This window comes from Ursus americanus, chromosome 3 (genome assembly GCF_024610735.1).
Source record: "Ursus americanus isolate L20-20 chromosome 3, mUrsAme1.1.p, whole genome shotgun sequence".
NCBI classification, from domain to species: Eukaryota; Metazoa; Chordata; class Mammalia; order Carnivora; family Ursidae; genus Ursus; species Ursus americanus.
Window position 1 is genome coordinate 71,081,863 of NC_142129.1, and position 21,749 is coordinate 71,103,611.

The 21,749-nt window shown below is 37.7% G+C and overlaps 2 protein-coding genes across 3 annotated transcripts in view; one reads left to right on the top strand and one right to left on the bottom strand.

The window, feature by feature from the left end:
* The window catches only part of GTPBP10 (GTP binding protein 10), a 28,935-nt gene extending 18,331 nt beyond the window's left edge, over positions 1-10,604 (bottom strand). The window contains exons 1-2 of one of the 2 annotated variants that reach the window (XM_045793306.2): positions 10,461-10,604; positions 7,017-7,210 (exon numbers count right to left, since the gene is read on the bottom strand). In XM_045793306.2, the coding sequence (XP_045649262.1) occupies positions 7,017-7,210; positions 10,461-10,493 (227 nt within the window). In that variant the 5' untranslated portion in view covers positions 10,494-10,604. Of the gene's footprint in view, positions 1-7,016; positions 7,211-10,257 lie in introns of both variants that reach the window. The other variant, XM_045793307.2, reaches the window with a different exon arrangement.
* Positions 10,605-10,621: 17 nt separating this feature from the next.
* FAM237B (family with sequence similarity 237 member B) overlaps positions 10,622-21,749 on the top strand; it is a 50,998-nt gene continuing 39,870 nt past the window's right edge. The window contains exons 1-2 of the mRNA XM_087860638.1: positions 10,622-10,685; positions 15,163-15,255. Of these exons, the coding sequence (XP_087716764.1) occupies positions 15,171-15,255 (85 nt within the window). The 5' untranslated portion in view covers positions 10,622-10,685; positions 15,163-15,170. The remainder of the gene's footprint in view (positions 10,686-15,162; positions 15,256-21,749) is intronic.

The window sequence follows — 21,749 nt, forward strand, 5'->3', positions numbered from 1 at the left end:
TCCTATGAAATAGGTAGTTATTTAAGTTTTTAAATTCCAGTTAATTAACATACAGTATAATATTGGTTTCAGGTGTTCAAAATCAACACCTACACATAATGCCTTGTGCTCACCACAAGTGCACTCCTTAAACCCTATCACCTATTTCACCCATCCTCCCCAACCTACCTATCCTCAGTAACTGTCAGTTTGCTCACTATAGTTAGGAGTCTATTTCTTGGTTTGCCTCTCTCTCTCTCTCTTTTCCCCTGTGCTCATTTATTTCTTAAATTCTACATATGAGTAAAATCATATGGTATATATTTGTCTTTCTCTGACTGAGAGTATTAGTATTATCCTCTCTAGCTCATCCACATCCTTGCAAATGGCAAGATCTCATTCTTTTTTATGGCCAAATAATATTCCATTGTATATGTATACTGTATCTCCATTCATCATTTAATGGACATTTGGGCTCTTTCCGTAATTTGGATATTGTTGATAATGCTGTTATAAACATCAGGGTGCGTGTATCCCTTCGAATTAGTATTTTTGTATTTTGGGGGTAAATACCCAGTAGTGTGATCACTGGGTCATTGGGTACTTCTATTTTTATATTTTTGAGGAACCTCCATATTGTTTTCCAGAGTGGCTGCATCAGTTTGCATTCCCACCAATAGTGTAAGTTCCCCTTTCTGTGCATCCTCGCCAAAACCGGTTGTTTCCTCTGTTGTTAATTTTTGCCATTCTGATTGGTGTGAGGTGATATCTCATTGTAGTTGTTATTTGTAATTCCCTGATGATGAGTGATATTGAGTATGTTTTCATATGTCTGTTGGTCATCTGTATGTATTCTTTGGAAAAGACAGGTCTTCTGCCCATTTTTTAACTGGGTTATTTGTTTTTTGGGTGTTGAGTTTTTGTAAGTTCTTTATATATTTTGGATACTAACCCTTTATCAGATATGTCATTTGCAAATATCTTCTCACTCCATAAGTTGCTTTTTAGTTTTGTGGACTGTGTGCTTCACTGTGCTTTTCATTTTTATGAAGTCCCAATAGTTTATTTTTGCTTTTGTTTCCCTTGCCTCAGGAGACAATCTAGTAAGAAGTTGCTATGGCAAAGGTCAAAGAGGTTACTGCCTGTGTTCTTCTCTAGGATTTTAATGGTTTCCTGTCTCACATTTAGATCTTTAATCCATTTTGAATTTGTTGTTGTGTATGGTGTAAGAAAGTAGTCCAGTTTCATTCTTTTACATGTTGCTGTCCAGTTTTCCTTACATCAACTGTTGAAGAAACTGTCTTTCTTCCATTGGATACTCTTTCCTGCTTTTTCCAAGATGAACTGACCTATAGTTGTAGGTTCATTTCTGGGTTTTCTATTCTGTTCCACTGATCTATGTGTCTGTTTTTGTGCTAGTACCATACTGATCACTTGATCACTACAGCTTTGTAATATAACTTGAAGTCCAGAATTGTGATGCCTCCAGCTTTGCTTTTCTTTCTCCAAGATTGCTTTGGCTATTTGGGATCTTTGTTGGTTCCAAAGAAATTCTAGGATTATTTGTTCCAGCTCTGTGAAAAATACTGTTACTATGTTGATAGGGATTGCATTAAATGTGTAGATTATTTTGGGTACTATAGACATTTCAACACTATTTGTTCTTCCAATCCATAAACATGGAATATTTTTCCATTTCTTTGTGTCCTCTTCAATTTCTTTCAACAGTATTTTATAGTTTTCAGAATACAGATCTTTTACCTCTTTAGTTAGGTTTATTCACAGGTATCTTATGTTTTTTGGTGCAACTGTAAATGGGACTGTTTCCTTGATTTCTCTTTCTGCTGTTTCATTATTGGTATATAGAAATGCAACAGATTTCTGTACATTGATTTTGTATCCTGTGACTTTACTGAATTCGTGTATCATTTCTAGCAGTTTTTTTGGTAGAGTTTTACAGGTTTTCTACATAGAGTATCAGGTCATCTGCAAATAGTAAAAGTTTGACTTCTTCCTTGCCGATTTGAATGCCTTTTATTTCTTTTTGTTTGATTGCTGTGGCTAGGACTTCCAGTACTGTATTAACTAACCGTGGTGAGAGGGGACATCCCTGTCTTGTTCCTGATTGTAGAGGAAAAGCTCTCAGATTTTCCCCATTAAGGACAGTATTGGCTGTGGTTTTTTTGTATATGGCCTTTATGATGTTGAGGTATGTTCTCTCTAACCCTCCTTTGGTGAGGGTTTTTATCATAAATGGATGTTGTACTTTGTCAAATTGCTTTTTCTGCATCTTTTGGAAGGATCATATGGTTATTATCCTTTCGTTTATTAATGTGGAATTTCACGTTGATTGATTTGCAAATATTGAGCCACCCTTGCAGCCCAGGAATAAATTCCACTTGGTCGTGGTGAATGATTCCTTTAATGTACTGTTGGACTTGACTTGCTAGTATTTTGTTGAGAATTTGCATGCATGTTCATGAGGGATATTGATTTATAGTTCTTTTTTAGTGCAGTCTCTCGTTTTGGTATCAGGATAATGCTGGCCTTATAGAATGAATTTGAAAGTTTTCCTTCCATTTCTATTTTTTGGAAAAGTTTGAGAAGAATAGATATTAACTCTTCTTCAAATGTTTGGTAGAATTCACCTAGAAAACCATCTGTCCCCAGACTTTCATTTGTTGGGAGTTTTTTCATTACTGATTCAACTTTTCTGCTGGTTATCAGTCTGTTCAAGTTTTCTGTTTCTTCCTGTTTCAGTTTTGGTAGTTTATATGTTTCTAGGAATTTATCCATTTCTTCCAGGTTGTCCAATTTGTTGGCATATGGTTTTTCATAATATTCTTTTAGAATTACTTATATTTCTGTGGTATTGGTTGTTATTTCTCCTCTCTCATTTGTGATTTTATTTATTTGGGTCCTTTCTCTCTTCTTTTTCATAAGTCTGGCTAGGGGTTTATCAATTTTATTAATTTTTTCAAAGAGAACTAGGTACTATTATTATCCCTATTTTATAGCTGAAAAACAGACACTTATACAGATCTTGAACACTTTAAAGGTATTTACATGTTGAAGGCATGGCTTCTTCAGAGGAGTAGTTTTCTCAGTTGCAACTCAATAAGAAATAATAGTCATTGATACATATGTATATGTATACACATATATATGTACACACACAAATTCATATATATGACTTTAAAGTTTTGTGAGACCGTACTTACTATGTGATACGTGATGTTTCCTATTCTACTTTGTATATGAAATCTAATAAATTGATTTTATAACCCTAAGGCAATGTTTTTCAAAATGCAGTCATAACCAGCATTTAAAACAAGATAGGTGATTCCTGTACAACAATATGAATGTAGTACAATGCCACAGAGCTGTACATGTTAAAATGGTAAATTTTGTGTTATGTATATTTTCCTAAAGTAAAGGAAAACAACAACGTATGATATACCACACAACAGAAAATAGAGATAACATACATGCTTGGGTAAAAATGTAAAATGTTTCTCAGTGTGGGTGGCAACAAAAATGGTTTGAAAGTACCATATTAAAGAATTGAAAGACACAGTCTAAAAACACTAGTTTAGAATACTTAAAAGGAAGTCTAATAGTTGAGCTCTTTTTCCCATGATTAACTTCTTCATATCCCAAAAACTAAAGCACATGAACAAATCTTTCAAGGAGAAGAAGAGAAGGGAGTTAAGATTTATACTCAATAGGGAACAAATCTCTTCAGACGGAATTAAGTGAGCTTTGTTTGAAAAACAGAAAATGAGGGGCGCCTGCGTGGCGCAGTCGTTAAGCGTCTGCCTTCTGCTCAGGGCGTGATCCCGGTGTTCTGGGATCGAGCCCCACATCAGGCTCCTCTGCCTGCTTCTTCCTCTCCCACTCCCCCTGCTGTGTTCCCTCTCTCACTGGCTGTCTCTCTATCAAATAAATAAATAAAATCTTTAAAAAAAAAAAGAAAGAAAGAAAAACAGAAAATGAGAAGGTGGGGGTAGGTGCGAAGGGGGAGACCGTACTGATAAAGGTTGGTTGTTTGGGGTAAAGACACAGACTGGTTAGAAAGCACATTCTTGAGGTAAAATGGGGGATAAATTAGGCAACGTGTAGATACCAGTATATAAAAAAACTCCCCTGTATTAAATATTAAACTCCAAATACATATTTCAAAAAGTTAAAATATCAATCTATTCTCAAATCATTTATGATTTTAACTAACTTATACAAAGATTTTGCACTGAAATTTACAAAGCAATACCTTAAGATCACAGCATGATATACCGTACCCCACTGTATGAGTTCATCTTTGAGTCTACTACATGTAAGATATTGTTTTGGTATCTTGTTTATACTTGATCCTCAAAAAGGGTGTGAATTGAACAAAATGGACACTATCTCTGTTACCATTGCAAAATGAAAATAAATGACAGCTCAATTTCATCAATCCAAGAGTCTCAGCCTTTGGTTCTATAGCCAGAAACAAAACGTTATATAAGGTAACTTGCAAAGTACTTGTAGATTTCTGAATATTGATAAAAAACAACATTGAACAACTGATTATAAAAATAACATTGAACACTGTATGCCATAGTGGGCCACAAAAATGCATCTCTTTGACCTGACTGCAGGGAACATAAATGACCTATGGCCCCAGCTGGTGTGCTCTGAAATCTTAAAGAGCTGATGTTTCCCACAGTCTACTTCCAGCCAACAACTGGGTACAGCAGGGTTACTAAGGCAGCCCCTTTGTAGGAGACAAGGATTCCTCTGATGGGCAACTTCCGTTTAAGAAATCCATTAGCTTTGCCTAAACTTTCTTAGAATTGCACAACGGACTAAAACTTCGCCCTTCCCTCTCTCCTTCATAAGGCTTAGACTTGCACAGTGGTCAGACAACTTTCCCAACATCCTTGAGGTCCCTCCCCAGTTTGCCTTTATAGGTGTTTTCCCAATAAATGTCTTGCTCATCACATCCTACTTTGGTACCTGCTTCTTGTAGGACCCAAATAGAGACATATGACAGCATGATTCATAAAACTAAAATAATTCATTCAAATTCTGGCATTCAGTAAGTTTATTCAACTTCTTGGCTTAATTTACCTGAACTGCACAAGATAAATAAGACTGTTATCTCCTCCTCCTCTAAATTCTTCCCTAGCTTCCATGACACTAAGTCTCTCCTAACTCTCTCTGTTAGATCACACCTTCTGTTTCTTTTCCTTAAATGTTGGTGAATAACAGAATTTGATCCTCAATCCTTTTCTCTTCTGTAATGCACTTACCCTAGTCCATGCTTACAATCAATAAATTTATCTCTGGGCCTGATCATATTGCTGAATCACAGACCTGTATTTCAAGTGCTTGCTGACATCTCCAACGGCCCTTCAAACTCCCTTTTTCTACATCTCAGTTGCCACTTTTTACCATAATCCTTCTCAAAGAATGATACTATCATCTACCCACTCCTCAAGTCAAAACCAAGAAGTCATCCTTGATTTATCATTCTCTTTCAATACTTCATCAATCATGAAGTCTTATTTATTTAATATAGTTCTAATCCATCTATTTCTGTCAATCTAATTCATCATTCAACTAATGTTAACTGAGCATCTACTATGTACCAATCACTGTACTACATATCTGGGAAGAAATGATGATCTAAATTGTTATGTTCCCTGCCCTCATGGACCTCAATGGTAGTCTGTAAGAGAGCAGACATTAATCAAATACATGAGAAAATGGAAAATTGTATCTGTGACAAGTCTTATGAATTAGAACTTACACATGTGAGTTCATATGGGAATTCTGACCTAATCAGGGAGATCAGGAAAAACTTGAGCTTAAATCTAAAGGATTCATAGGAGGCAGCTGGACGATGGGGAGGAAAAAGCATTACAGAAAAGATAACACAAACAAAGGCCCAGTGATAGAAGACAAATACCAATACAAGATAGTAAAAGAAAGCCAACACGGCTGGAATGCAGAAAACACAGAATGTAGAGGGAGATGAAACTAGAATGATGGGTAGAGGCCAGACACTGTGAACATCATCATTTCTGAAATGTTGCAATATTCTCCAAATTGATCTCCTGTCTCTAGTCTCAATCAATATCTCCAATCCATTCTTTAACCAATTATCCCTACAGTGATTTTTCTAAGACACTAATTTATTAATGTCACTTGCCCATTTAAAATCCTTCAATGGCTCCCCATCACTCTAAGATAATCTTCAAATTCTGTAACACGGCATAACAGGCTCTCCATGATCTGGACTATAATGTCTTTACTTTAAAATAAGCCACCCCATTTGTACCACAGTTATGCTAGAAATAAGTATTATTTCACCAAGCAGTTCATTCCCTCCTAATGCACTGCCTTTATAAATGTTGTACACTTGCCAACACACATTTTCCTGCCTTGATTGTCTGGCAAAGTTCTATTCCCCTTTCAAGACTGGGTTCAACCACCACTTCCAAAATATAGGTAAGTAAGATTTTTCTTCAATTTCTTTGTAACAAAAGAAAAAGTTCTTTTCATATTTTGAGGGCAGCATAATAGCGTTTTGATGTCACAGAGAGAAGACCAAAACAAGCCAAAGGAAAACACACAAGGGATTTATCAGGAAATGGGCTCTAAATCTTAAGATCCCAGCAGAACTATTGGTGATGGTGGGGTGGGTAGAACAGTTGAGATTTAAAAAAGGTTTCCTAAAGATTGCTAAAAATTTAATTTTAGAAGAAAACAGTGGAGATTCAGATCATTTTCTGTTTTCACAGAGAAGTGCAAAAGAATATAAACAGACACTGAGAGAAGAAAAAGATAAAAATGTTAAAAAACTCCAAAACACTCTTTAGTATCTACCTTTTATCTTTACTAGAGTTGAGACGATTATTGTAGACTCTTGCTCATTTACAAACATAGAATATAATTTACTTCAAATTGCCAATTCAATTTTGATCTTCTAACTTTTTTTCCTCTGGGAGGGATTAATTTTCTAAAATCAAAGTCATTCAGTAAATACTTACCGACTATTTGCTCCTTCTCCAGCCACAAACCGTTTCTGAGGATATTTGTCTTTAAGTTGTTTTAAAGTCATTTTGTTATGGGCTACAACCCAGACGTCACCACCTTTTCCACCTTCTCCACCTAAACGAGGGTAACCCATTCCACCACTTCCTCCTCTGGTGAAGAGTCTTAGGTTATCAATGAAGTTTCCATACTTAAAAAAGAGAGAGAAAGAGATCATTTGTATACCAAACGTGCTTACCAACCTAGAACTCCTAATCCTTTGTTACCACTAAAGCTCCTAAAAAACTCAATATTGGCTTTCTGAATGTCATACCCATAATCTTTTCTTAGTTCACCTCTGGGCTGACCTCCCTTTCCCATTTGATTAACTCTCTTAAGATCTCTTTCTTCAATTATCAATTTTTTTTTAAGATTTTATTTATTTATTTGACAGAGAGACAGCCAGCGAGAGGGGGGACACAAGCAGGGGGAGTGGGAGAGGAAGAAGCAGGCTCCCAGCAGAGGAGCCTGATGTGGGGCTCAATCCCAGAACACCGGGATCATGCCCTGAGCTGAAGGCAGATGCTTAACGACTGAGCCACCCAGGCGCCCCTCAATTATCAATTGTTGTCCCACTTTCTGTCTCAAAGTTTCTGACACTGTCCCACTTTTCTTTTTAAAGATTTTATTTACTTACTCACTTACTTAATTTATTTAGAGAATACATGCACATCCAAACAGGGGGGAGGCGCAGAGGGAGAGGGAGAGAGAGAATCTCAAGCAGACTCGAAACTCAGTGGAGAGCCCGATGTAGGGCTTGATCTCACGACCCTAAGAGCATGAGTTGAGGCGAAATCAAGAGTCAGACACTTAACCAACTGAACCACCCAGGTGCCCCTATCCCACTTTTCAATGTAGACTTTCTCCTCTGGGTGATCTCAGACTGTACCAGTTAACTACCACCTAGGTGAGATATTCTCTATGTCTAGTCTGTTTGACATCTCCATCAGGAGTTAAGCTTAATAGTTTAAAGCAACTAAGAGCAAGATCTGCCTTTAATTTATATTTGAAACCTCTCAAATATGCAACTTTTTCTTAGATATTAGTTGAAAGGATAATAGTCACCTTAGATACATGATAACACGGCAAAACCAAACTTTTCCTCAGGTAAATTATGTTCCTCCAATAGTCTCCCAAATAATGGAACCACAGTTTATTTAGTCATGGAGTCTACATTGGGGAATCTCTGACTATACTTGCTTCTTTTCTCAAAGCTCTATTACCTATTTCTCCTTTCTGGTACAACTGCCTTAGTATGCTGACCATTACATTGGCTCCTAAAATGCTCTTGCAGTGTCTAATCATTCCTTCAACTCAGCCTTTGTCCTGCTGCCTAAGCTATTTTTCTGAAAACGAATCTGATCTCTAACTATATTTCTCCCTACTCAAAAACCATTTTTTGTTTTTGCTGTTTATGAAATATAGTCTAAAATTCTCAGTAGTAAAAGTTCTTAACTTACTCTTCCAGTTTTATTTTCATTTATTCAACCTCTATCTCTCCTTCCTCTCTTTGCTCTGTACTACATAATCTACGATCACATTTCCATGCCACTCTGCTCATGCTTTTCCTCCAATGTCATTTGTTCTTTTCTATCAGAAACCCACCCAAATGTCACATTTTTTAATGTCTTTCTTTATTCCTGTAGTCAACACTTACCACTGACTTTGCTGGATTCTCTCAGCAACTAGATCATATCTTTATTATTACACCTTTTGATACCTTATACTGCATTTAGTATTTACTTTTTTCCTCACTAAACTTCTGCAGGCAAAGATCCTATGTACTAACCTCTCAAACTATCAAAACTCCTTACAGAGTAGTATCTTAAATCCATGGTCTTTAGTCACTTAGCATAGGTTAAGTATCAAAAACATCTGGGAACTTTTTCCAAAATATGTATATTTTTCCAAAATATGACCATTCTGCTATACTCTGGAGGAGGAGATAAGGATAGGTCTAACCAGCATATTTAGCAAAAGCTCCCTTGGTGATTCTGATGTAGTCTAGATCTCAGATTGCAATGGATGGGAGCACAACAAAGATTCAAAGTTTAGGTATGAGTATGCAAATATACTCATGAAATAGAATGTTGTAAGGGAACAGGGTAGAAGGAATATATAAAAGATGAACTTGAGGCTAGCCAGAGTATTTTTCTTCGAGGTGAAGAACTTATACTTTGATTCTGCCGGGCTAGGCAAGAAATGAGTCACATATAAGTGAAGAGATTCCCCTTGCAAACAACATTTAGTGGAGGTGACTGTTCATGGCATAAGGCTACACAACCAGCTTTCATAACTGACCCACAAACACACAAAAAAGAAGCAATTTCTTTTTAGTTGAAGAATTACCTCATACACTCAAATACTAGCTTTCACAAGTCTCTTCTATTGACTGCCTACATTCTGGAAAATAGAGAACTGGATGAAGTATGATTTCATTTCGGGTGCCTAGCTGGCTCAGTCAGTACAGCATGCGACTCCTGATCTCAGGGTCCTGAGTTCAAGCCCCACATTGGGCATAGAGCTTACTGAAAAAACAAAAACTTCCAAACACACACACACACACACACACACACACACACACAGAGTTACAAATCAGAAAAAAGTTACAATTCAGAAATATTACTAACCATGCCTCTTTCTCCAATAAAAAGAAAGTTCCTGTTTTTAAAGTTCAGTTCAATGTGTGACACATTTCTTACTACCCTAGATTCATCATATTCAGAGGTTTAGAAACCAAACTTAAAATGAGTATCGGACTCTCGTCATTTTTAATGATGCCAGCAAGCTTCAGAACATTACTAGTGAGGATCCTTAAGATTTCTTTAATTTTGAAGCAACTGTAAATTTTTACAGAAACGATGTCTAAAATGAGCACTGCATAAAATCTGACGTAAATTTCTTGCAAGAAGGCAAGCCAATTACATTTTCGTTGCCTGATGAAAAGCAGTTTTTAGAAAGCTCTGAAAGAGTGCACTTGAGGAAAACATATATAGTAACAGGCTATGGATATTATTACCTAAAATTAGAAAAACAGACTATTTGAGCCCAAAGAAAAACGTCAAGCCTACCCACTATGTATACCATATTGCATATCTAAAAGGCAGGCAGGTTTCTCCAGCTCCCCATCCCACGTGCACACAATTCCCCTGAAGAACCTCAAACCTTATCCCCCCAAACAATCGTCCTAAACCGTACCAGGTAGATACACTCTTCTCACCCCTCACGGGCCAAGCCTGACCTCTGGAAGGGCTAAGAGGAGACGACTACAGTAGAACCAAACAGGAAGGAGGCCCTAAAAAAGAAAAAGGGGAGGAAAGCAGGGAGGAAGGGGAACCAGAGCTCTCAGGGCTACAGGCACCAAGCTCTGGGTAACAGGATGAGAAACACCAGTCACGGACCTTTCTGAACCACACGCAACTGCAGTGCACCATCACTGCGACGTGCCAGGATTCACTCCCGCAGAAAGTATACGCATCGAGGTAACGCGCGGAATTTTTGCGTCACCACCGACTGCCGACACTATTTTAGCTCCGGCAGGGACGGCGCATGCGCTCTCTGGCGAACTCCCGCGGACAGGCGCAGGCGCAGGCGCAGGCGCAGGCGCTGAGCGGCGTTCCTTACTGGTAGGTGAGAAACACTAACCTCTCTGTGGGCATATAGCAGCAAAAAACACGGAGAAAAGGTTGAGGCGCACTGAGGCACGGGACAATCAGGTGCAGAGTGGATACCTGAGGAATTAACATTTTGTATGGGAAGGCACTGGACGCTGACCTGCCTTGCAGGAATTTTTCCCTTAATTGGGGAAACCAAAGGTACCACAGTCTTCACTGGGGGAAGCGCAGTGGGAAAAAACAAACAAAAAAACCACCAACAGGCAATAAAACCAAACGCGTAAAAGTCACAAATTAAGTTGCGAAAAAAGAGCCCGAAAAGGTGTTCGTTCGTTCATTGACCGCTTGAGTGATCTCTAGGAAATGCTTGGAGACAATGCATTTAAAACTTGGGACACAAATGTCAGGACCTGGGGGCTGTAACAGTTTTATTGTGTCTAGTGGGGAAGGAAATTTGTCTTCAACAGTTTGTGAGACATTAGCTTCTTGGAGGTGCGTACACAAGGGTCTTTCTCTACCTCACATTTAAAGCGCGGCTTTGTGAGAATTAAAAAGCATACTTTTCCTCAGCCAGAGCAGGACCAGCAGAGAGTGGCCGCACCGCAGCCCGCTCCACTCACCTCTTCTAAGGCCTCCTGCAATTAAAAAAATAAAAAGTCCACAGCCAAGTTATGCGGCCCCGCACCACACTGCCACCAGTCTTACAGTAATCTTTCTTAACCACTCAGACTTCATTTCTAGAATCCTTTTCATATTTCTGCCCCTCTTTTATGAAAAGTAATTATTTGGAAATACAAAATGTGAACAATATCCCTCTGTCTTGATTCCTTTGTTGCTACTGAACCTCACTCTTCCCCCACCAGTCAATATAAGTTGTGATTGTCGTTTAACCTATGATTAATTAATCAGGACATTAGGCTGTTAGTATGTAGATGCTTAGTTTAATCTTGCTAATATTTGCTGCTATTTAGATTACTATCTTTACTAGGTCTTTCTCTTCTGTCAAAATAGTGTTAAGCCCAATCTGTTTATTTATTTATTTAGTTTTTGTTTTTTCTTATTAGTGGACATAGGCCAAAATTGTTTTCTTTCCCATAACACATACACAGGAAAATGATACTAAAACATCCTAAAATACAGAGGAACATTATGTACTATAAACAAAGGAGAAAGTATGTTTTCCTTGAACAAAACATGGTCAGAGCCTGAGATATTTATTAAAGCTCTGGTTATCAGATAGTAAAAGAAACATGAAACTGGAAACTGTTGCCTTTAAAATATGTAGCCAAAATGAACATAAGGTGAAATGACGCCTTTAAAATATGTAGCCAAAATGAACATAAGGTGAAATGACCCAAGGTATCTAGACCTGATGCAGAGGTCATTATTGGATAAAAATATCACTATCTCTGCCACTGAGAAAATACCACTCTCTTCTACGTGGTTGCTCAGAAGATAAAGGTATAGGCAAACCATTAAACTCAGTGCACTAGAGAATTTTGCATAACAGGCATGGTAGTCCCAAATGAGCCGTTGGCATAACTCACAATTTGATTTAAAAAAACGTTTAATATAAACTAGAGTTACTTTAATACAAAACTTTTAATAAGCACTTTATTTTGGAATAAATTTAAGTTTACAGAGAAGTTACAAAGATAGCCCAAAGAATTATCATGTACCCTTTAGTCAGCTTGTCCTAATGTTAACATACAGCTATTTGTCAAAACTAGGGAATTTATGTTGGTACAAAACTGTAAACTAGGGACTTTATTTGATCTCATTACTTTTTGAACTACAACCTTTTTCTATTCCAGAATATAATCTTGGATACCACATTACATTTAATCTGATAAATATTTTAGTGTAGTTATTAACTATAAAATGCACAAATATATAATTGACAAATCTAACATTTTGATTTTGTACTGTGTAATTTTGTCAGCAGACTAAAATGAAAATTGTCTAAATTGATTATCTGCTTTGTGGATGATCTGAATTGATCTTCTGTCTTCTCACCTTTTATTAATTAGATTCCTGCGTTTTGTCTATCATGCTTTTGGTTCTGCTGTCCAAGAGAAGTCAATGTAACTAAGTTAAAGTGTCTGTATTGAAACTGTCATCAATTTTATACCACTCCCTTGGGTATTCACTAACTTCCTTGGAATGCCCACCTCTTTTCCTCTACACCAAAAACTAATTTCCCAGGACCCATAAATGAACTACTAATATGGCCTTTTCTCCTGCAGCAGGCGTCTTTAGTTCCCTCTTTCTTTTCTCTCATATCAAAACTTAGCCAGCCTATAGCTTATTTCCTGAGGACACTTCCAAGGACTGTCCATCCATTCCGACAAATTAATTGTGTCAAGATGTTTCTAGGTGGAATTGGCATAAAGTTACTCCTGGTAAAAATAATTGCCTACTAAATGGCTTCCGGTTACTTCATTGAAGAGAAATAACTCTACTGCTGGAATTTTTAGGTACCATGGCAAGTCAGTGGAAGGGATTTTTGGTGGATGGGCAGGTCTTTCAGATCTGCTTAAGGCAGATGCTTCCTGTGATATCAACCATAGGCCTAAACCAGGATGGACTTGGAACTAGGTAGGAAAGGAAGTTAAACATGGAAATAAATAAGCCTGTTTCTTTTTATGAGATAATATCTGTACTCAAATTTGCAGGAAATTTCATCTACAACACATAAGTGAAAGTATAGTGCTATATAATACCACAGTACTATAAAAAACATGTTTATTATTTTATATTATCCTTCTCATTTCTCTCTATTAATATAGTTACTCAGGAGGTAGTTTACCTCAAAATTTGCTATGACATTAAGTTTCTGATACTTTTCAGCATCTAAAGGTCTTTTTTTTGTATCTACTGTTTTTGTTATGAATTTTATAGGTTAGCAAGAAGTAATCATTAGGTTGGATTTACTAGTATTTACTAACAAAATGTTTTCTCTCTCTGCATTTCCTCTTCTGGAACCACCCCAGTGACAAAATGTTGAAATAATAGTTTTTTAGTATTCTTAAGCATCATTTTCTGCATCTGCACCCCACACATCTCTATTTGTGAAATGAACAAAAGGCCCTAACTTCTGCTAAAAGAATTTCTACTAAAAGAGATCCTTCAGTGGGGGATTATGTGGAAAGAGGAAGGTTTCTTGGTGTCCTCAGTGTAACAGAAGGTGGCAGCTTACAATTCTTTTCTAAGATTCATTCTAACCTTAATTATTTTGTTGATTCTATAATGCATTATCAGGCTTCACTAGTATTCATATACAGAGAAAATAATGTAACCCAAAGTTCTTCTTCACTGTAACCTTTATCCATATGATCTCCAGAGGTGTTTTTTTTTCCTCTTAAACTTATGCATTTGATCAAGTCACTGTATTCAAGATCCCCTTATGGTCTCAGAATGACTGCTGTAGTTCCAGCCATCATATCCATGTTCCAGGTGGGAACATTTACAAAGTTGCTTTATTGAAAGTTTCATTCTTATGTCTCAATCTTGAAGTGATTTTTTTTTTAAATAAGCTGTCTACATTGTCATCTCCAACTGTTGAGATATCTACATCTTATACTTTTTAATATTTCCTAACAGGGTCCATCTGGCTCAGGCCTTGGACTCAATATATACTCCCTGAATATTTGTTAATTTTTTATTCTTAAGAAAGACACTGGCTAGATTGCTAACTCCTATGACATATGAATCACCTAAAGTGGGGCACAGAGTTATTCTCACTAGTTAGCCTTATAATCTCCAAAAATAGTGTAAATTCTTTTAGTTTCATGCCATTAAAAATATTGTTACTCTGAAAATGACTATTAATTGGGATCTTACACTCTGTGATTAAATCAAGTTCTCCTAGATAATAGAGGTAAATAGATTGAACAAATTAGGGCCATATACCCGCTAAACTTTATCTCTCTAGATTAAAATGTAGCATTGTCAAAGTGAGAGCCTCAGGCCATATAATTATTGCCCTGAAACAAAACCTGTGTGAAGAAAAAGAGTAGATTTATTGCCTTTCTTCCTAAGGATTTATGGTTTGTTCATTCCTTCATTCATATAGCAATTACTGAGTTCCTAATTTATCCCACATACTCAGATATGGGCTGAGACACTGCTATAGTTACTGGAATAACTAATTAAGAATAATTAAGCAGAGTAGTTGTGTTAATGAAAGCAGGAAATAAATTCTATTATTTCTGATACCTGAACTCATAGTGAGTGGAGAAACTTATTCCTGTTGAACATGGTTTTGCTTTGCTCTTCATGCACCCTGTTTTTAATTTGAAGAATGTCATCAAAAGGTTATTTTCTTAGAAATATTTATAGAAATCCTAAGAATTGGTTGAATCATGTTTTTAAGACCCCCCATTGTCAACCTCTTGTACTAGAGGGACAAAAGTATTTTAAGGGGCTTCTACTATACTATGAGTCATTGACTGCTCTCTTTTTAATACTTTCTTGTGATCATCTACAGGTATAAGAATGGCAGTGGAATTATCAGAAGGACCTTTGATAATGCTGCTTCCTGCCTGTCCAAAACAAGAGTGCTCATACAGCAGGAAATTCAGTAATGTATTCAGGATTCTCATTTACCTAACCCATTTTCTTTGTCGCTTGTTACGGATACTTCATAAAGCAATATCCACTCACAGTAAAATAGAATTCTTAGATAATTTGAATAATAATTCCAGATAAGGAAATGAATGGTTGTATTAACATATTCATGTATTATTTAAAGTCTTTATTACTACCTCATCATAAATTAATCATCTAGAATATTCTCTCCTAGAAGGAGGTATTGTAAGAACTTATAAGTCAGTGTCCTGTTGTTGCTGAAACCCAAGTTTGGCCGCCTGTCACTTGAAAGGCTACTACTCAAGAGATGAGTTTTGATTGGAAAGGAATATGAATTTTATTCAGGAGGCCAGCCACATGGTGAGAAGGTGGACTCTTGTCCAAAGGCCAACTCTGAGATTTCTGCCTGGCCCAGAGATTTTTAAATGGTTTTAATTAATTAAAGGAGTACAGCGGTATGTGACACTTCTTGATTACATTCAGACTCAATGATGCCAGCTACAGAGTTATCTTGGTAATCAGAAATTGTGCAAGAAGTCCTGGTTCCTTGGTACTAGGGAGTGGTTGTGCAAGAGTCCTCTGTTCTTTCTGCAAAAGAGGATAAGCTCTATAGATGTGCAGAGGTCAGTAAAGTCATTTGTGTGGCCTTAAAAAGAAAAACATTTTGCTAAAAGATTGCTGGGCTAATCACAAAGCCAAGACGGGTTCAAACAGACTTGCTGGCTTCTGTGGCCTGGGAAAGTTTTGGTCCCTTATTGCCCAAGGCCAGTGGTCTGCACATCTCAAAGAAGGCAAATTATTTCCGCTACAGATAAAGGGCTTTAAGTAGGTAGGCAAGGAGTGTGTTAACTGAAGCAAGCTAACCCTTAAGACCGGCTGGAGTGCTGTCACACTATGCATGTGTGTTAGACTATCACTCCACACATGATAAGCCACAGCTTTAGAATGGAAAAGCATTCGTGTACATTGCACCCATTATGTAGCCTGCATAGGACACATGGCAGAGGTTATACTCTAAGAAGGTGAAGAACACATAACTGACTAGAGGACATGGTTGTGTGAACAGAAGTGTAGTTTATTAAGAACTTATTTTGTTCAAGAGTTGTAGAGAACATAAAGAATGTAAAGTGTTTTGAATCTTTCCTTGGGGCCGTATATACTTAAAAGAGTTAATTTTTAAAAATTGGATTTGTAATAATTTTGGTTGGACTTTGAATTCATTTATTCATTCAGTCTAACTCTTCCAACAGCACTAAATTTCTCATTTAGTTACTGTAGAGCTCCCAGAAATTTTGGTATTCATTTCTGGTATCTGTTTCCCTATCTCCCTTTGACTCTTCAACCTACTAGAGCTTTCTTTTTTTTTTTTTAAAGATTTTATTTATTTATTCGACAGAGATAGAGACAGCCAGCGAGAGAGGGAACACAAGCAGGGGGAGTGGGAGAGGAAGAAGCAGGCTCATAGCGGAGGAGCCTGATGTGGGGCTCGATCCCATAACTCCAGGATCACGCCCTGAGCCGAAGGCAGACGCTTAACCGCTCTGCCACCCAGGCGCCCCCAACCTACTAGAGCTTTATTTCTGTTGTTAGTATTTCATTAAAATTACACTCATTAGGTCCTTTTCCAAGTACATGTTTTATTTGATCTGGAAATGACTATTAGTGAGCAATTACAGTTATGGGATATTCTCCCATTTTTGTTGACCAAACTGAATGCTAACAGAGAGGAGAGAAAAAAAATGAAGCTACCAAAAGGTAATATGGAACTTCTGATTTTATGTAATGCCTTTATATAATTATTAATAAGAAAAAGTAGGCTCAAACCCCAGTATGTAACAAAACTAAGTGGAAAAAAAACCCCACAAAGTTTGGCAATTATAAATTGTCTCCCCTGACCTACCAGAATGCTAAGAAAGTTTCTATGAGTCAAAATGAGGTGGCAGTAATTGAACAATGGAAAGGATAAGTCTCTATCTAGGGCAAGTAAAGAATAAGTTGTTTACTCAGGAGCCTTATAGGATGGAATTGGTATAAGGCTTGTGTGTGAGTGATTTTTTTAAATTACTTTTACAGTGAACAAGCCTTAAGCATAAGACCTAATAAAACACATTATTTTGCTTTCCATTATCTCTTTAAATCTTCCCAATGATGGGTGTTTCCCCCCACTATTGAATTAGAGTTCCAAGGTTTTCTTTTCTTTTCTTTTTAAAGATGTATTTATTTGAGAGAGAGAGAGAGAGAGTACGCACGAGCCAGGGGAGGGACATAGGGAGAGAGAGAGGGGAAGCGGACTCCCACTAAGCAGGGAACCCTATGCAGGGCTTGATATCAAAACCCTGAGATCATGACCTGAGCTAAAACTAAGAGTTGAAGGCTTAACCAACTGAGCCACCCAGACACCCCCTGCCCCAAGGTTTTCTATTCACTTTTAGATAATAACCATTCCTTACAAACATTTTAAGGCCCCAAAAAGTCTGGATTCGGAAAGTAGAGTGTTGGTTCTTGTATAATAACTGCATTTAACTGAAAGTTACATCTTTTCCCCCTTCTTTCAGGTTGTGCTGATTTTAGGTGCCATTTTGCTAACCTTGGCTTCAGGCCATTCTAGATTTGGAGCATGAGAAGCAGGAAGAAAAAGATGATAAGAATATTTTTACTTGAACTTGACTTTGGTGGGCTAGATTTGAGTTCCTGGGATTGGCAGATATTTAGGGCTAACTCTTTCATGGATGCTTTTGTGGGTACTTGAAAGAGTCCCACCATTGGGGTCTCTCACCTCTGGTTCCCTAAAAGATAAATCTGTGTTTGAATGCTGCCTTGATCTTTCCACCCTTGCTACCTCGAGACATATGGGATTCACTTAGATCCTATCCTTGTAGATGGACCCCTTGATCCCTTTCAGTAGCTCTATTGAACTGAATCCAAGGTGAGCTCTTCTTCATATATGACCCACCTCCAGCTATAGGAAACCCTCATGTAGACTTTAGCTGGGCAAATTTGAGAGTGCAGGCCAATCTTCAAACAATAGAAACTCTTCTTCTTTAGCACGACAGCAATTGGTAAGCTGGTCTCTTGACTTCTTGATTTCTCTGGACAGGAATCAGACTAGTCATTAAGTCTCAGCACTGCAGGTATAAGACAGTGTGCTTTCTCAGTAGGTTTCTTGGAGGCCCCTGTATATCCAAATGAAAGTGAAGAGAGGGAACAGGCATCCCCTATTCCCTACCCTTTGGGGATGGAGGACCTGAGAGGTCCAAGAGTTTTGTTATCATTTCCCTTAAAATCTGAATTTGTTCACTGTACTGTGCACCTAAAACTAATATAACACTGGGGGCGCCTGGGTAGCGCAGTCATTAAGCGTCTGCCTTCGGCTCAGGGCGTGATCCTGCCGTTGTGGGATCGAGTCCCACATCGGGCTCCTCTGCTGGGAGCCTGAACTCTCCCACTCCCCCTGCTTGTGTTCCCTCTCTCCTTGGCTGTTTCTCTGTCACATAAATAAATAAAATCTTAAAAAAAAAAAAAAAACGAATATAACACTGAATGTTAATTATACTGGAATTAAAAATAATAACAAAAAATCTGAACTCTCCCACTCCCCCTGCTTGTGTTCCCTCTCTCCCTGGCTGTTTCTCTGTCACATAAATAAATAAAATCTTAAAAAAAAAAAAACGAATATAACACTGAATGTTAATTATACTGGAATTAAAAATAATAACAAAAAATCTGAATTTGGGTCTGGCACCTTACTTTAGTATGAAGCTTCTACTTCATCTCGATGTGTCAGCTATAACTTGTCAATGTCCCAAGATATTCCTTTTTTGGGAAATATGAAATTTGGGGCTAGAATTGAATTTGACTAAAACATGAATACATTATTTTAGATTCTTCTCTGAATGAACTTCTGTCATTTCTCAATTCATTAATAATTTAGCTATGGGGAACTGAAGACTGTGTTAATATGAATTTTTCCTCTTTATAACTTTTCTATTATAATAACTGCTATTTATTTGGGAATGGTATTTCCCACCTCTTTTATCATTTTTCCCCTTCTGAAATGTAAAAGAATTAATAATCCTTCAAATAAACCTCTATGAGCTGATCTTGGACTGTGAGAACTGTTCTCTCATATGCCATTAATTTCAAATTTGGACTTCTCTTTGCCTACTGTGTAAATTGTGTCTCCGACAGTTAGAAGTGATTGCATCTCTTCATTAAGGAAATCATCTTTCATATGAAAAGTCATCTTAGATAAAAATGTTAATATTGTCATTTGTTTTGCCATGTAAGACTTCTGACAGAAAATTCTCTCATAGATGAAAGGTACTTTATTTTTTTTATCAAAGAAAAATGATGTCTTATGACTGATAAATATATTTTTTAAAGATTTTATTTATTTATTTATTTATTTATGAGAGGGAGAGTGTGAGGGTGAGGCAGACTCCCCAGTGAGCAGAGAGCCCTATGTGGGCCTCAATCCGAGGACCCCAAGATCATGATCTGAGCCGAAGGCAGATGCTTAAACAACTGAGCCACCCAGTCACTCAAACACATTTTTAAAAATTTATTTATTTTTGAGAGAGAGGGAGAGAACACGCATGCACACACGTGCTAGCACACGCATGCACACACGTGCTAGCACATGAGCAGGGGGAGGGCCAGAGGGAGAAGCCGACTTCCTGCTGAGCAGGGAGCCTGATGTGGGACTTGATCTAAGGACCCTGAGATTAGAACGTGAGTTGAAGGCAGACGCTTAACCGACTGAGCCACCCAGGCTCCCCAAACACATTTTGTTAAAAGAAGATGAGATCTGTCATGTATGGAAATTATGGCTCGAAGGGGAAAGAAAACAAGTACATCAATTTCATATTACTTCCTCTAAGATATTAAAGTGTTGCAACAAGAAAGCAAAGATTACTATTTATGAAACATTACTGTGAAGCTAGATATAAAAGGCAATAGCTATAGCAGAATTAGAGAGGACATAAAATAGAATAATCTTGACCCATTTTATTTACATAGGCACATAGGATTTATGACTGAGTCAAAGCTACGATCCACCCAGGCCAACATTTTACTAACAACAGTAGCCCAAGTTTATAAAAACTGTTTTGCAAGCGCTAGTCATAATGTCTGAGAATCTCAGATGAAATTGTAGGGTGGTTGGAACCAGAAAGTTGAGTTCATTGAATTATTTTGTCCCATCACATTTTGTAAGTCTTTAATACATCCAACCTCACTTCATGTCTTTTTAATTAAGGCCATGATTTTGGGTTGAGGTGAATCACTGTCTTCTTTCCCATGGTATTTTGGTGAACAGCCTGACTGGAAATTTCATACTGTGTCAATTCAGCTGTAACTATGGTTTCTAGAATTTCTTTCCTGTTAGTAGTTTCAGTTTCGAGTTGGCCGTTAGAGAAATTTGCATGAGATTTGGAAGGGAGAAACAGCAGCCATTATGCTCAGAGGGTCGATTCAGGGCCTCAGGCAGCATTGCTCATTACATGCTTGTGTACTTGCACATGCATGAGCCTCTGTGTGTGTGTGTGTGTGTGTGTGTGTGAGTGTGGTTACTGATGTTCTGGCTCACCTTGTTCACACGGGTTAGCACCCAGGCCCACAGCTTGTCTAGCTCCCATAAGATCTCCTCCTTTAGCTTTTCTGTTTCCTGAGCCTGTAGCATGTATAGCAAGACGATCAAAGGCAGCAACTTTTTCTGCAGGTCCAAGGCCTGCTTCCTTGAAATTTGACATAATGAGTGACCAGCATAGGTTCCAGTTTGTGCATGTGGAAGAAAAACATGTTCTTGCTTTCCCCTACTGTCTGTCCAGCTTCTCTTCTTGACCTCTAACCTGCTGATTTACAATGACTTCAGGCCCCTCACCAGACACAAAGGCAACAGCCTTCCACAGAGTTTTTCACACCTTCTGTGGTCCATTGTAAGTGATTTTTCTCTAATCCTCCACTATTCACATTCAGATCTTTCTTTCCACAGCCTCTCTCACAATTGTGTTATTTCTTTCTTCTTTTTTTTTTTTTTAAGATTTTATTTATCTATTTGACAGAGAGAGAGCGAGCACAAGCAGGGGGAGCAGCAGGCAGAGGGAGAGGGAGAAGCAGGCTTCCTGCTGATCAGGGAGCCCAATACAGGGCTTGATCCCAGGACCCTAAGATCATGACCTGAGCTGAAGGCTTAACCAACTGAGCAACCCAGGTGCCCCAATTATGTTAATTCTAATGCCTGTAATAAGTCCCTTATTCCATACTATTCATAGTGTTCTGTTTTCCTGATTTAACCCTAACTAATGTAATGCCTATGTACAGAAAGGATTACAAGAGATATTCTTAGTTATACCTCGGTGGAAGAGCTCAAAAAACTTGAGGTAAAAATGTCCCTTGGACATGGCAAAGAAGATGTCTGTTTAAGGGGAGACCAGGAAGGCCACAGCATAGCCTATACCAAGGAATGCCAAAGCATCTTGAATATAA